At 50.9% G+C, this 16284-nt stretch overlaps 1 protein-coding gene across 1 annotated transcript in view; it reads right to left on the bottom strand.

The window, feature by feature from the left end:
• Positions 1-830: 830 nt before the first annotated feature.
• LOC140389031 (uncharacterized) overlaps positions 831-16284 on the bottom strand; it is a 101869-nt gene continuing 86415 nt past the window's right edge. The window contains exon 4 of the mRNA XM_072473197.1: positions 831-5684. Within this exon, the coding sequence (XP_072329298.1) occupies positions 2321-5684 (3364 nt within the window). The 3' untranslated portion in view covers positions 831-2320. The remainder of the gene's footprint in view (positions 5685-16284) is intronic.

The raw sequence follows: 16284 nt of genomic DNA, 5'->3' as shown, positions 1-16284 counted from the left end.
TGGCTGGTCGCGTTTTCATGGAAGACACAGGCTTCGATGGCGGTGGCTAGGGTGAGGCTTTTAATTTTGAAGAGCTGCTGGTGTAGGGTGCCCGAGGTGACCCCAAAAACAATCTGGTCCCGAATCATGGAATCGGAGGTGGCCTCGTAACCGCAGGACTACGCAAGGATACGGAGGTGAAATGAAAATGAAAATCGCCTATTGTCACAAGTAGGCTTCAATGAAGTTACTGTGAAAGGCCCCTAGTCGCCACATTCCGGCGCTTGTTCGGGGAGGCTATTACGGGAATTGAACCGTGCTGCTGGCTTGCCTTGTTCTGCTTTCAAAGCCAGCGATTTAGCCCTGTGCTTAACAGCCCCTATGCCACAGTGTGTTAGGAAAGATTGAAAGGGCTCATCCTTACCCTGCATGCTCTGCTGGAAGAGGTACCTCTCGAAACTCGCATTTACCTCGACGCTGAAGTGTTGCTCGGGTTTGAGAAGGACCGTCTTGTTCTTCGTCTTGTCCTCACCTCCCGCGAACACCAGAGAGTTGTAGATGTGGATAGCATGTGGCCCTGCCGTGGAGAGGAGGAGGGCGAATTTCCTGGTGTCCAAAGCATTCTCCCTTTCTGTGGCTTCTAGGAAGAACTGGAAGCGCTGTATAAACAGCTCCCCGTTGACGCCGAGGTTTCCAGCGATTTGGAGCGGCTGCAGCGGGCTGATGGTGTCCATCGCGCAGGATGGCGGATTCCTTAAGATGCGTAGGTAGGTCTCACAGTTATTGGGTTCCAATCCTGGTACTATGTCGTGTTGGGTGCTCTGCTACATAGACGAACCAACACGGTTGCGGATGGTACAACTCAGTTTTATTACTAACAATAACAACATCTGTAAAGTGGTTACTGTGATTCGTTCATTACCCTCTAACCTATGGACCTAGCCCTAACACTATCTTGGAGAAGCACTCAGCACATGGTGAATGTCTGAGTGGCTTGCTGTGAGCTCTGTGCCCTGAGCTGTCTCCTGCTGGAATGAGCGGGAAGTGTCGTGTTCCCCGTTTTATAGTGTGTATGCTCTTGCCTGTGATTGGCTGTGATGTTGTGTGTGTATTGATTGGTCCGTTGATCTGTCCATCAGTGTGTATGTACGTTTGCACCATGATGTTTATCTGAATATCATGACACATACCAGGCAACATTCTGGTAAATCTCCTCTGCACCCTTTCCAATGCTTCCACATCCTTCCTATAATGCAGCGACCAGAATTGCATGCAACACTCCAAATGCGGCCGCACCAGAGTTTTGTACAGCTGCAACATGACCTCATGGCTCCGAAACTCAATCCCTCTACCAATAAAAGCTAACACACCGTACGCCTTCTTAACAGCCCTCTCAACCTGGGCGGCAACTTTCAGGGATCTATGTACATGGACACCGAGATCTCTCTGCTCATCCACACTGTCAAGAATCTTACCATTAGCCGAGTACTCTGTCTTCCTGTTATTCCTGGTTTGACGCCAGTTTGCGAGTGTCCGACTCCTCCAAAATGGCGTCATCGTGTCATGCGCCGCACTCCGTTGCAACGATCCCTGATGGGCCTAGTTCCCGACCACGTGATTGACGTGTGGTCTGAGCGGTCGGGAACCAAGCGTGTCAGCTGCAGACTGTGTCCAGCGCGGCCATATTCGGCCGGTATCCGTGCCGCTGGCTGGGGGAGCTTCCACAAGGGCTGGGGAGACTGGTGGCGGGTGGCCAGGGGGTATCTTGTGGGGTCGGAGATGGCGGGTCAGGTCCCCGCACGGCTGCCGCCATGTTGTACAGGTTGTACTGCTGCAAGTTGCCGTGCGTATGCTCAACCAGGGACCCGGCCATTCTCTGGCCGTTTTTGGCCCGGGAGCCGGAGGTTTCACCTTGTGCCACTGCTAACCCCTCAACTGTCCTGGAATCAGTGAGGGTTCGGCGCCGATTTTGGCATCGTAAAATGCCCGCAAATTCTCCGTTCCAGACGGCACTTATCCGTTGAATCGGAGGCTCAAGCCCCATATCTTTCACCTTATTCTCCAAAATATTAAGAAAAGCAAACTTGTTTTATTTCAGTAAAATAAAAGAGAGCTTGTTGTCTGATGGAAGAGTTTGAACCCCAAGTTTGTTATGGGAAAAAGTGAAAAGAAATTTAATGTTTAGTGTTGTGTGGGGTTACTGGGTTATGGGGATAGGGTGGAGATGTTGACCTTGGGTAGGATGCTCTTTCCAAGAGCTTGTGCAGACTCGATGGGCCGAATGGCCTCCTTCTGCACTGTAAATTCTATGAAAAAGAATATCAAATAATTTGCTTTGTTATTATCTTTTTGAAAATCTGATTAATTTAATTGGGAGATTATTTTTCATTCCATTGCAAAGGGAACAGTAAATGCTGCACACACACCACAGCAGAATTGTTGTGAAGAATATTTGGAGCAGTAGTAGTATTAGATATAACTGTGCAATTAACTTGCAATTTCCTCTTCCATAGCTAACCAATCCTTCTCTTGCAGAAGGTGAAGGGATTTTCTTTTGCTTACTAGATGTCCAGGCAGACCTCAAACTGAAAACTGAACTTGAGGTGATTCTTGCCTGCATTGATTCATTGTCAGTTGATCTTTCTGGAGGGTACGTAGTAAGAGTCGTTGGAATGAAAGTCATAGATGTATCATCCTGTGGAACTAATGTAGGGTAATATGTTATAATGGCATTGGTGGGTGATTCCATTTCTTGTGCCTCCAGTGATGAGGTCCAGGGCATTGTGGATGACCAAGGTGTACGAGGCACAAAAAGTAACGATTGCTTGGATGTTACGATGGCAGTTGTAAAACTCTTTGTCGATAGTGTACTCAGAATTTCAACACCAGAAGTTGAAAATTCTGGAGTAGTGGTGTGTTCTGTTGTCCTTGTTGTACTTGGTGTTGAGAATGGTGTAGTCACAATTGGAGTTGAGATATCTGTGGTAGTTGTTAATTCCGTTGTTATTGTTGTACTTGGTGTTGAGAATGCTGTAGTCACAATCGGAGTTGAGATATCTGTGGTAGTTGTTAATTCTGTTGTCCTTGTTGTACTTGGAGTCATGAATGGTGTAGTCACAATCGGAGTTGAAATGTCTGTGGTAGTTGGTAATTCTGTTGTCCTTGGTGTACTTGGTGTTGAGAATGGTGTAGTCACAATTGGAGTTGAAATATCTGTTGTAGTTGGTAATTCTGTTGTCCTTGTTGTACTTGGTGTTGAGAATGGTGTAGTCACAATCAGAGTTGAAATGTCTGTGGTAGTTGGTAATTCTGTTGTCCTTGTTGTACTTGGTGTTGAGAATGGTGTAGTCACAATCAGAGTTGAAATGTCTGTGGTAGTTGGTAATTCCGTTGTTATTGTTGTACTTGGTGTTGAGAATGGTGTAGTCACAATCAGAGTTGAAATGTCTGTGGTAGTTGGTAATTCTGTTGTCCTTGTTGTACTTGGTGTTGAGAATGGTGTAGTCACAATTGGAGTTGAAATATCTGTGGTAGTTGGTAATTCCGTTGTCCTTGTTGTACTTGGTGTTGAGAATGGTGTAGTCACAATCAGAGTTGAAATGTCTGTGGTAGTTGGTAATTCCGTTGTTATTGTTGTACTTGGTGTTGAGAATGGTGTAGTCACAATCGGAGTTGAAATATCTGTGGTAGTTGGTAATTCTGTTGTCCTTGTTGTACTTGGTGTTGAGAATGGTGTAGTCACAATCAGAGTTGAAATGTCTGTGGTAGTTGGTAATTCTGTTGTCCTTGTTGTACTTGGTGTTGAGAATGGTGTAGTCACAATCGGAGTTGAGATATCTGTGGTAGTTGTTAATTCTGTTGTCCTTGTTGTACTTGGTGTTGAGAATGGTGTAGTCACAATTGGAGTTGAAATATCTGTTGTAGTTGTTAATTCTGTTGTCATTGTTGTACTTGGTGTTGAGAATGGTGTAGTCACAATTGGAGTTGAAATGTCTGTGGTAGTTGGTGGTTTTGTTGTGAATTCAGTTGTAATTCTAGGAAGAGCTGTTGACGTGGTCATGGATGAAGTTGAAGCCACTGGAGTGCTGATCTGCTCTGCTGTTATCCCTGTTGTCATTGTGGAAATAGAAGTAGACGCCCAAATGGACATTGTAGAAGTTGAAATTTCTGTGGTGCTGAGCTGTTCTGTTGTCAATTCTGTTGTAATTGTGGGGAATGCAGTTGATTTGATGGTCCCCAAAGTTGAAATTTGTGGAGTAGTACACTGCCGTGTTGTAACTGTGCTAACAGCAGCAGATGTCAACACGGTCGGGGTAGAAGTTGAACGTTCTGCTGTTGTGCTTTTCTCAGTTGTGGTTAAGCAGATGAATTCATCTTCTTCTAAATTCTCAATAACCTGTCCAGTGGAATTACCAGGATGGTGACATTTCAACTCAGAAGATGATTTCACTTTGACCTTATTAGACTTCATCCAATTTTTGAGATACAATAATTGACAGTCACATACGAAAGGGTTATCCTTCAGATTGAGTCCATTTGAAACCAGAGACTTCAAATTATCAAACGTTCCATTAGGTATATTAGATAATTGGTTGTTAGCAAGATTAAGCCTTTTCAAATTGGGCACATTTTTAAAAATGTCTTTTTTTAAGGTAGTCAAATTGTTTTCTTGCAATTGAAGTTCAGTCAAATTCTTAACTCCATTGAAAGCTTCCTTTGTGAGATGAGTAATCTTGTTCTTGCTCAATATCAGTTTTTTCAGATTAGGCAGAGTATTGAACACATCATCAGTAATAGTGGTGAGTCTGTTTTGAGTCAAGGAAAGTTCAGTGAGACCAGGCGCTGATCCAAATAAACTGGCAGGAAGACTTGAGAGCATGTTAGAATGCAGCCTCAACTTCGTTATGTTTGTCAAATTATGTAAAAATCCAAATGGAAGCTCTGTGATGGCGTTGTTCTCCAAATATAATTTCTCTAATTTAAGGAGTTTGGAAAAAATTCTCACTGAGAGATGTGTTATTTTGTTATTTCCCAAAGAAAGCTCCGTTAATTCTGGGAGATTATCAAAAATACCTTTGGGGAGGTCAGTAATCTGATTTTGGTGAAGTCTGAGCACTTTGAGTTTGGAAAGTTTTGCAAATACTTCCCGAGAAAGATTGCTTATCTGATTTATTGCCAAGTGCAGTGTTCTAAGGTGCATAAGTTTGTCAAATATCTGATCAGGAAGGGTCTTTATTTGATTACCAAACAACCGTAATTCACTTAAATTGGAAAGTTTATCAAATAATCCATTGTCTAAGTTATTGAACTTGTTATCAGACAGATAAAGAATTTTCAGGTGGCCAAGGTTGTCAAAAATTCCGACACTCAATCTTTTCAATAAACTTTTTGTTATCTCAAGATGTGTGAGATTAGCGAGAGCATCCAGAGCCCCAATTTCTATTGTACTTATTGGATTACTCAGAAATACAAGCGCTGTCAGTGATGCAGGATACATTTGAAAGGCTCCTTGTCTTATTGCAGAAATATTAGTTTGGAAAATTGTCATTCGAGTTGCATTGGATGGTATTATCGCTGGAATTTCTGTCATTGTGTTGGTACAGAACAAAGTTTCTTCTTTAAATTCACAGTCAGAAGTGGAAATGTCAAAACCACACAACTGTGTAACAAATAGCAAAGCCAAGAAATGTGTGCAAGTCATTTTCCTGTAAAACAAAATAATGAAAAGAATATTTAGAGAATAAATACTTTAGATATAAAGACCAAATTGCGAATTGAATGGAGCATTATTTAAGACCTAAATCAGGGGCTGGATTCTCCGACCTCCGCCGGGTCAGAAAATCGGCAGGAGGCCGTGCGAATCACGCCACGCCGCACCGAGCGGAGAATCGGTGCCATTGGAGCCGGCGTGGTCAGCACGGCACCGGTCGGGGGCCTCTCTACACGGCCCCCCAGCGATTCTCCAGCCCGGGATGGGCCGCGCGGCCGTAAAAAAAATCCCGAGTCCCGCCGATGCCGTTCTAACCTGCTCTGAGCCGGCAGGACCTCGGCTTTGAAGGGTCGGGTGGCGGCCTGTGGTGGGGGGAGCAGGGGTCCGACACCGGGGGGGCCTCCGATGTGGCCTGGCCCGCGATCGGGACTCACCGATCGACGGGCGGGCCTCTTTGTCTCCCGGCCTCCTTTCTTCTGCGCAGCGCCTGTACTCCTGCGCCATGTTGGGTCGGGGCTGGGGCGGACAAGGGACCCACTGCGCATGCGCGCATCCACCGGCACCAATTCCACGGCCGGATCAGCAGCTGGAGCAGCGTGAACCCTACTGGATCCCTGTAGGGGTCAGAATTGCTGATCCTGGGGCCGTGTTGATGCCATCAAGAAACACAACGGCATTTCCGACGGCGTCAACACTTAGCCTCAGGATCAGAGACTCCAGCCCCAGATTTCTATCAAGTATAAGTAGTAAGTAATGCCATACATGATTATTTGAAAAGACTTACCAGCCTTGGACTGCAAACTTTGGCTCAAATTTCCCACTGTTGCGGTGTTGATACCAAAAAAGGCAACCACATTGGACACGCAAGCAAAACCAGTCAATTTGCAATGCAGATATGTTATTAGCAATGTTATTTTGCATTTAGCACCCCAGCTGACACCTGCCCTTACACATATACAGCTATCATGTATTCAGCCTCAAAAGGGCACTCCCCCCATCTGCACCATTTAAACAGAGGTTTGCCAACAATTGAACTGTGTTCAGGTCTATTCACAATTCCTCAGATACTGAAGAAACCTACATCTGCACACAGCAGTCTGGACACCAGTCAGACTTGGGGTGATAAGTGATAAATAACATGCAGTGTCAATAATGACTATTGCTTTGGCCATCGAGCCACTGGCGATGTTGCTGAGAGTGTCAAAGGACTGGGAGGGGATTTAATGGGGGGGCGGGGGGGGGGGGATGGGATGGGATGGGGGGGGTGGAGCACAGGGTCTCGCTATATGCGGACGACCTACTTTTGTATATTTCTTTTTTTTTAATGAATACCCAATTATTTAATTCCAATTAAGGGGCAATTTAGAGTGGCCAACCAATCTGCCCTGCACATCTTTGGGTTGTGGGGGTGAAACCCACGCAAACACGGGGAGAATGTGCAAACTCCACACGGACAGTGACCCAGGGCCGGGATTCAAACCCGGGTCCTCAGCGCAATAGGCAGCAATGCTAACCACTGTGCCACCCTACTTTTGCATATTTCTCACCCGCTGGTGGGGATTGGAGAGATTATGGGGATTCTAGGGAATTCGGCCGGTTTTCGGGGTACAATTGCATATGGGCAAAAGTGAGATCCTTACAATTCAGGCGAGGGGAAACGAGAGGAGTTTGTGGGGGGATGCCGTTCAATGTGGTGGGGTGGAGCTTTCGGTAAAAATGACAGTTATCCTGAGGTTTTTGTACCTATTTCAGTGCCTGCCTATTTTTATCCCTGAGGCTTTCTTTTTTTTTTGATAATAAATGTTTTATTAAAGCTTTCCAATTAATGTTTTTACATAACAAAAACAGAAATACAGATAGTAATAAACAATAACAATAAACATATCCCAAAGCTTACAATGAAACTACTTACACAACAGAATTTTTTTTTTAAGCAGAACAAGGTGGGTTTTGTCTCCATGCCCAACTCACATTATATCAACAGTACCCCCACCTGGACCCCCCCCCCCCCCCCCCCCCCACCCCCGGGATGCTGCTGCTGACACTTACTGCTCCCCTAGAAAGTCAAGGAAAGGTTGCCACCGCCGGGAGAACCCCATCAAGGACCCTCTCAAGGCAAACTTTATTCGCTCCAGGCTGAGGAACCCCACCGTATCGCTAACCCAGGTCTCCACGCTCGGGGGTTTCGAGTCCCTCCACATTAACAAAATCCGTCTCCGGGCTACCAGGGAGGCAAAGGCCAACACCTCGGCCTCTTTCGCTTCCTGCACTCCCGGATCCTCCGACACCCCAAATATCGCTACCGTTGGACTCGTCTTCACCCGAGTGTCCAAAATCCTGGACATCACCCTCGCAAACCCCTGGCAGAATTCTTTAAGCGCCGGGCATGCCCAAAACATATGGGCATGGTTCACCGGACTCCCTGCACATCTCGGGCACCTGTCCTCCACCCCAAAAAACCTACTCATTCTTTCCGGCGTTATATGCGCCCAGTGCACCACCTTAAACTGGATTAATCCGAGCCTGGCACATGATGAGGAGGAGTTCACCCTGCCCAGGGCGTCGGACCACAGGCCCTCATCCAGCTCCTTCTCCCACTTGCCCTTCAACTCTTCCACTGAGGCTTCCTCAACCTTCTGCAGCTCCTGATATATGTCCGACACCTTCCCCTCCCCTACCCAGATGCCAGACACCACCCCGTCCTGGATCCTACGCGGGGGCAGCCGCGGAAATGTCCCCACCTGTTTTCTAAGAAAGTCCCGAACCTGGAGGTACCTGAACGCATTCCCCGGGGGCAGGCCGAACTTCCCCTCCAGCACCTGCATGCTAGGGAAAGTCCCATCTATAAACAGGTCCCCCATCCTCCTAATACCTGCCCTACACCAGCCTTGGTATCCCCCATCCAACCTACCCGGAGCAAATCTGTGGTTATTCCGTATCGGGGTCCACACCGAGGCCCCCTCCTCTCCGCTGTGTCTCCTCCACTGCCCCAGATCCTCAATGCCACCATCACCACCGGACTAGTGGTGTATCGCGCCGGCGAGAACGGCAGCGGAGCCGTAACAAGTGCCCCTAGACTGGTGCCTACCCCCCCCCCCCCGGCTACGCTCCAAGAATACCCTTTTGACTCGCAGGGTTTTATTCGCCCACACAAATCCCGTCACAATCCTGTTCACCCGCTAAAGAAGGACTTGGGGATGAAAATGGGGAGGCACTGAAATACGAAGAGGAACCTGGGGAGAACCGCCACCTTCACAGTCTGCACCCGTCCCGCCAGGGAAAGCGGGAGCATATCCCACCTTTTAAACTCTCCCTCCATCTGCTCCACTAGCCAGGTTAAGTTGAGCCTGTGCAGGGCATCCCAGTTCCTGGCCACTTGTATCCCCAAGTACCGAAAGCTCCTCTCCACTATCCTGAGCGGGAGCTCCCTCAGTCTCCTCCTGGCCCCTACCGTGGTCCACGAACAGCTCACTCTTCCCCACGTTCAACCTATACCCCAAGAACCTCCCGAAGTCCCCCAGGATCCGCATGACCTCCCCCATCCCCTCTAACGGGTCCGAAATATACAACAACAGGTCATCCGCCTAGAGGGAGACCCGGTGCTCCTCCCCTCCGCGCACCAACCCCCTCCAATCCCCCGAAGTCCTGAGCGCAATGACCAACGGCACAATTGCCAGGGCAAACAGCAACAGGGACAGGGGACACCCCTGTCTCATCCCCCGGTGCAGCCTGAAATATTCCGACCTTAGCCGGTTTGTGGACACACTCGCTACAGGGGCCTGGTACAGCAGCTTGACACACCCTATAAATCCCTCCCCAAATCCAAACCTGCCTAGCACCTCCCACAGATACTCCCACTCCACCCTGTCAAAGGCCTTCTCCGCCCATCGCAGCCACCACCTCCGCCTCCCCCCGCCTCCGAGGGCATCATGACAATATTCAGGAGCCTCCTCACATTCGCGTTCAGCTGCCTGCCCTTAACAAACCCTGTCTGGTCCTCCCCAATCACTCCCGGGACACAGTCCTCTATTCTGGTGGCCAGAATTTTTGTCAACAGCTTGGCATCCACGTTCAGGAGCGATATCGGCCAGCAGGACCCACACTGAAGCAAATCCTTCTCCTTCTTCAGGATAAGTGAGATCAAAGCCTGCGACATTGTCGGAGGGAGGATCCCTTTCTCCTTTGCCTCATTGAAGATTCTCATCAGGAGCGGGCTCAGCAGCTCCGAGAACTTCTTATAAAATTCTGCGGGGAAGCCGTCCGGGCCCGGGGCCTTGCCCGTCTGCATGCCTGCCAGCCCCCTGACTACCTCCTCCAACCCAATCGGGGCCCCCAGTCCCTGCACCCGCTCTGCCTTCACCCTTGGGAACCTCAACCGGTCCATGAACCGCCTCATCCCTTCCCCCTCCCCGGGGGGGTTCCGACTCGTATAACCTTCCGTAACTCCCTGAAGACTTCATTGACCCTCTCTGGGCTCGGCACCATGTTGCCTTCCCTGTCCCGCACTCCCCCAATCTCTCTGGCTGCCTCCCTCCTGCGCAGCTGGTACGCCAGCATTCTACTCGCCTTCTCCCCATACTCATAAACTGCCCCCTTCGCTTTCCTCAGCTGCACCTCCGCCTTCCCCGTGGACAGCAAGTCAAACTCCGCCTGTAATTTCCGGCGCTCGTTCAACAGCCCCTCCTTTGGGGCCTCCGCGTACCTCCTATCTACCCTGAGTATCTCTCCCACCAGTCTCTCCCTCTCCGCCCTCTCCTTCTTCTCTCTGTGGGGCCTAATGGAGATTAACTCTCCCCTAATGACCGCCTTCAGAGCCTCCCAAACCACTGCCACCGTCACCTCTCCTGTGTCATTCGCTCCCACATAATTCTCAATACTCCTCCTTATCCGCCCGCATACCTCTTCGTCCACCAGCAGCCCCACATTCAGTCACCAGAGAGAGCGCTGACCCCGTTCCGCCCCCAGTCACAGGTCCACCCAGTGCAAGGCATGGTCCGAGACTGCAATGGCCGAGTATTCTACCCCCTCCACCCTCGGGATTAACGCCCTACTCAACACAAAGAAGTCTATGACTTTATGGACATGGGAGGAAAAGGAAAACTCCTTCGTCCTTGCCCGCGTAAACCTCCAGGGGTCCACTGCCCCCATCTGGCTCATGAACTCCCACAAGGCCCTGGCCGCCGCCGGCCTCTGTCCCATTCTTGACTTGAAATGATCCAAGCTCGGATCCAAGACCGTATTAAAGTGCCCTCCCATAATCAGGTGACTTATCTCCAAGTCCGGGACCCTGCTCAACACACGCCTCATAAAGTCCGCATCGTTCCAGTTTGGGGCATATACTAACACCACCCGGGCCCCCTGCAGCTTGCCACTCACCATTATATACCTGCCCCCCTTGTCCGCCACAATGCTCCCCGCCTCAAACGCCACTCGTTTACTGACCAAAATAGCCACTCCTCTGATCTTTGAGTCTAACCCTGAGTGAAACACTTGTCCCACCCATCCTTTCCTCAGCCTCGCCTGGTCCACGAGCTTTAAGTGCGTCTCTTGCAACATGGCCACGTCCGCCTTCAACCCCTTCAAATGTATGAACATATTTCTGTGAGGCTGGTTTAGCTCACTGGGCTAAATCACTGGCTTTTAAAGCAGACCTAGGCAGGCCAGTGCAATGGTTCGATTCCCGTACCAGCCTCTCCAAACAGGTGCCGGAATGTGGCGACTAGGGGCTTTTCGCAGTAACTTCATTGAAGCCTACTTGTGACAGTAAGTGATTTTCATTTCACTTTCAACATGCGGGACCACTTGACCGGCCCATTCAGGCCTCTCACGTTCCACGTGATCAGCCTGGTCGGGGGGGGATAACCTTCCGCCGACTAGCCATCTCCCTTTTTCGGCCAACCGCGTGCCCCGCCTCCCTCCTCCAGCTCTCCGACTCTCCATCCATACCCCTCACCTGGCTCCCCTTCAGTCAGCAAAGCAGCACCTCTTCCCCACCCCGCACCCCACCTCCCCTGCCAAGCATCCGCTTAGCTCTAGTTTCCCCCCCCATTGTGCTTCCGTGAGTCAGTTCACCCATGTTGCCCCGGCCGCTCCCGCCTTTGTATATCCACCCTTAACTTTTTTGCCTCCTTCGGGCCACCCTACCCCCCTCCCCCGCAGGGTCGAGGGGCAAGCGTCATCTGGGACCTCCCCGTGCGCCGGACAGCCCGTCCCGGGGGTTTCCCACCCCCTAGCACCAAACACCTAGAAAACAAAACACCTGGAAAACAAACAAAACAAACAACAAAACCATGAACCAAACTAGGGCAGACAGGCACATAAACTTATGCTTTACCTGCCGTCCTCCCCTCGGTCCCTCCCCACACGCACATTTCACCCCATACAACAGTCCCTTAGTTCATGTCCAGTTCTCCTGCCTGATGAACGACCACGCCTCGTCTGGGGTATCAACATAGTGGTGCCTGTCCTGGTATGTTACCCACAGTCTCACCGGGTGCAGGAGCCCAAACTTCACCCCGTTACTGTGGAGGACCGCCTTCACCCGGTTAAAACCTGCACGCCTCCTCGCCAGCTCAGCTCCCAGGTCCTGGTAAATTCGGATCTCGCCATTCTCCCACTTACTGCTCCGCTCTTTCTTCGCCCACCGCAGGACTCGCTCCCGGTCTGCCAAGCGCTGAAACCGTACCACCATCGCCCTCGGTGGCTCGTTTACCCTCGGCTTTCTGGCGAGAACCCTGTGTGTCCATCAGCGTCCCCAACATTGTAGCCACGTACGTGCTCGCGTCCGCCCCCTCTGCTCCTTCAGGAAGGCCCAGGATCCGCAGATTGTGGCTCCGAGATCTGCACTCAAGGTCATCCAGCCTCTCCTGCCATCTCTTATGGAGCGCCTCATGCGCCTCCACTTTCACCACCAGGCCCAGGATCTCGTCCTCGTTCTCCGCCACCTTCCTCCTCACCTCCTTGATCTCCTTCTCCTGCGCCATCTGGGTCACCACAATTCTCTCCATGGAGGCCAGCATCTCCGTTTTCACTCCATGAAGCAGTTTTTAAGGAGCTCCTGCTGTTCTCTGGCCCACTGGGCCCACACCTCCCGATCTTCTCCGGCCGCCATTTTGTCCTCCCGGACCTCCTCGACCTTCTTCCCCGGGTTTGCGCGTCTGCCGGCTCCGCTCCTGGTCCTCTCCATGCACTAGCAGGGGGGGGGCTCTCCCACGTCTGTTCCCATGCCGGTCCCTCCTGTTAATTGCCGCCGCCGCTCCTTTTAGCGGCCCGAAACATCGATCCCTGCGGGAGCTGCCGTTCGCGTGATCTAGCAGGTCATGGCCGCTCCCCTAAGGCTATCTTTAAGAGGGTGAACGGGGTGATCTCTGGTTTGTATGGGTGGGTAAGACCCCCATGGATAAAGAAGGTGATGCTGGAGGGGGATCGAGGGGACGTGGGACTGGCCCTACCGAATTTCAGGAACGACTATTGGGCGGCGAACATGGCAATGGTCAGGAAATGGGTAGTGGGGAGGGGTCGGTGTGGGAGCGGGTGGATACAGCCTCATGTAGGGGGCACAAATTTAAGGCACTGTTAATGGCACCTCTGCCATTCTCGCCGGTTAGGTACTCCACAAGCTCGATGGTAGTGGCGGCCTTGAGGGTGTGGGGAAAGTGGCAGAAGCACATGGGAGTGCAGGGGGCGTCAGTATGGACACCTATTTGTGGCAACCACTTGTTTGCACCGGGGTGCTGGATGGGGGTATCAGAGGCGGCAGCGAGCAGGGTCGAGCGATTTGGGGACCTGTTTATTGACGGCAGCTTTCCGTGCTTGGAGGATTGGGAGGAGGAGTTTAAGCTGCCTGGGGGAATGGGTTCTGCTACCTACAGGTGACGGATTTTGTGCGGAGGCAGGTCTCGACCTTCCCGCACCTACCAGCCCAGGAGATACAGGACAAGGTTGTATCGAAAACGGGAGTGGGGGCAGGGGATGATCTCGGAAATTTGTAAAGAACTCATGGAATGGGAGGGAACCCCAATAGGGAAGGTGAAACGAAAGTAGAAGGAAGAATTGGGCATGGAATTAGAGGTGGGATTGTGGGAGGATGCTTGGAGTAGAGTTAACGCATCCTCATCGTGTGCCAGGCTTAGCCTGATAGAATTCAAGGTGGTTCACAGGGCGCATATGACTGTAGCACGTATGAGCGGGTTCTTTGAACGGGTGGAGGATAGGCATGGGCTGTGTGCCAGAGGGCCCGCAAATCATGTTCACATGTTTTGGGGAAGTTTAGGGGATTATGGCAAAGATTTTCCGATGTCATGTCCACGGTGTTGCACGGTATTACGGATGGTTCCAAGAGGGGAGGTGGCGATTTTTGGTGTGTTGGAAGACCCGGGAGTCCAGGGGGCGAGAGAGGCTGATGTTTTGACCTTTGCTTCCCTGGTAGCCCGGAGATGGATCTTATTGCTGTGGAGGGACCTGGAACCCCCGGAATTGGGGGTATGGGTCAGTAACATGGCAGGGTTTCTCAGGCTTCAGAAGATCAAGTTCGCCCCTTGAGGATCGATATTCGGGTTCGCTCGGGGGTGGCAGCCGTTTATCGACTTTATTGAGGAAAATTAAGCTGTCAGCAGATATTAAGGGGTGGGGGGGGTAAAGGGAAAGAGGGAGGCATGGTTGAGGTGGGAAACACTTAGTGGGAAAGAGGGACTGGGGAACTGTGTATGTAGGCCATGCTGGCTGGGTTTGGTTATTGGTTGGGTGGGTGTTATTTGTTTTGTTGTTTTTTCCTCTTGAAAATTGTTGTTAAAATTATATATGCCTTAATAAAATATTTTTTAAAATAAGGAATACCTCGCTCTTTCCTATGTTCAATTTGTACTCCGAGAACCAGCCTAATTCGCTCAAAATCTCCATAATCCCTCCAATACTGCCCACTGGGTCCGAGATATATAATAACAGATCATCTGCATACAGCAAGACTCTATGCTCGGCAAATCCCCGCAGAACGGTAGCACAGTGGTTAGCACAGTTGCTTCACAGCTCCAGGGTCCCAGGTTCAATTTCCGGCTTGGGCCATTGTCTGTGCGGAGTCTGCACGTTCTCCCAGTTTCTGTGTGGGTTTCCTCCGAGTGCTCCGGTTTCCTCCCAAAGTCCAAAGATGTGCAGGTTAGGTGGATTGGCCATGATAAATTTCTCTTAGTGTCCAAAAAGGTGAGGTGGGGTTACTGGGTTACTGGGATAGTGAGGAGGCGTGGGCTTACATAGGGTGCTCTGCCGATGCAGACTCGATGGGCCGAATTGCCTCCTTCTGCACTGTAAATTCTATGATTCTATGAATCACTTTCCAATCCCTTGACTCCCTAAGCGCCATTGCCAACGTCTCTATCACCAAGGCAAAATGCAACGGAGAGAACGGGCACCACTGTCTCGTCCCACGATGCAACCCAAAGTACCCCAAGCGCATCCGGTTCGCCCGAACACTCGCCACCGGCGCCCTGTACAACAGCCGAACCCAACCCACAAATCCTGCGCAAATCCGAACCGCCCCAGCACCTCGAGAAAATATGCCCACTCCACCCGATCAAAGGCCTTCTCCGCGTCCATTGCCACCACTACTTCTACCTCCTGCCCCTCCGAAGCCATCATAATTACATTAAGTAGCCTACACACATTTGCTGACAACTGCCTTCCCTTCACAAATCCCATCTGGAGCTCCCCTATTACCCCCGGCACATAGTCCTCAATTCGCGATGCGAACACCTTCGCCAACAACTTTGCATCTACGTTCAGAAGCAATATCAGGTAGTACGAACCACACTGCTCCGGGTCCTTATCTTTCTTTAAGATCAGGGAGATGGACACCTGCGTCAATATGGGGGGGGGGGAGGGGGGAGCTCCCCCTACCCTCACCTCATTGTACGTCCTCACCAACAACAACGGCCCCGGTTCCGCACCAAATTGTTTATAAAACTCCACAGGGAACCCATCAGGCCCTGGGGCCTTCCCCATCTGCATCGAACCCATGCTATCCATCACCTCCCTTAACCCAATTGAGGCCCCCAGCCCTTGCACCCTCTCCCCCTCCACCGTAAGGAACTCCAACCCATCCAGTAACTGCTGCGTCCCCTCCTCCCTGGTTTGGGGCTCCAACTTGTGCTGACTCCTATGGAAGGCCTCGAATACCCCATTCACCCCCTCTGGGTCCATCACCATTAGATACTTCTCGGCCCTCATCCTACCAATCTCCCTCACCCTGCCTGCTTCCTCAGCTGATGGGCCAGCAAACTGCTTGCCTTTTCCCCGTACTCATAACACTGCGCTTCTGGTCCTCCGCAACTGCCCCACTGCCTTCTGCGTGGACATTTAGCCAAACTCCATCTGGAGCCTCTGCCCATTCTTTAACAGCCCCTCCTCTGGTGCCACCGAGTACCTCCGATTCACCCTTAGAATCACGTCTACCAACCTTGCCACCTCCTCACGCTCCACCCACTCCCAATGCACTGTGGTAGTCACCACTAGCAGTAGATTACATGTATTACGGCACTGCCCGTATAGTAGAGGTACATGGGTAAATCCCTGCCTGCTGGCTCCGCCCAGTAGGCGGCGTATAA

This window comes from Scyliorhinus torazame, chromosome 14, assembly GCF_047496885.1.
Source record: "Scyliorhinus torazame isolate Kashiwa2021f chromosome 14, sScyTor2.1, whole genome shotgun sequence".
Lineage (NCBI taxonomy): Eukaryota > Metazoa > Chordata > Chondrichthyes > Carcharhiniformes > Scyliorhinidae > Scyliorhinus > Scyliorhinus torazame.
Note: the sequence above shows the minus strand (reverse complement) of the source record. Positions and strands in the feature narration are given on the sequence as shown.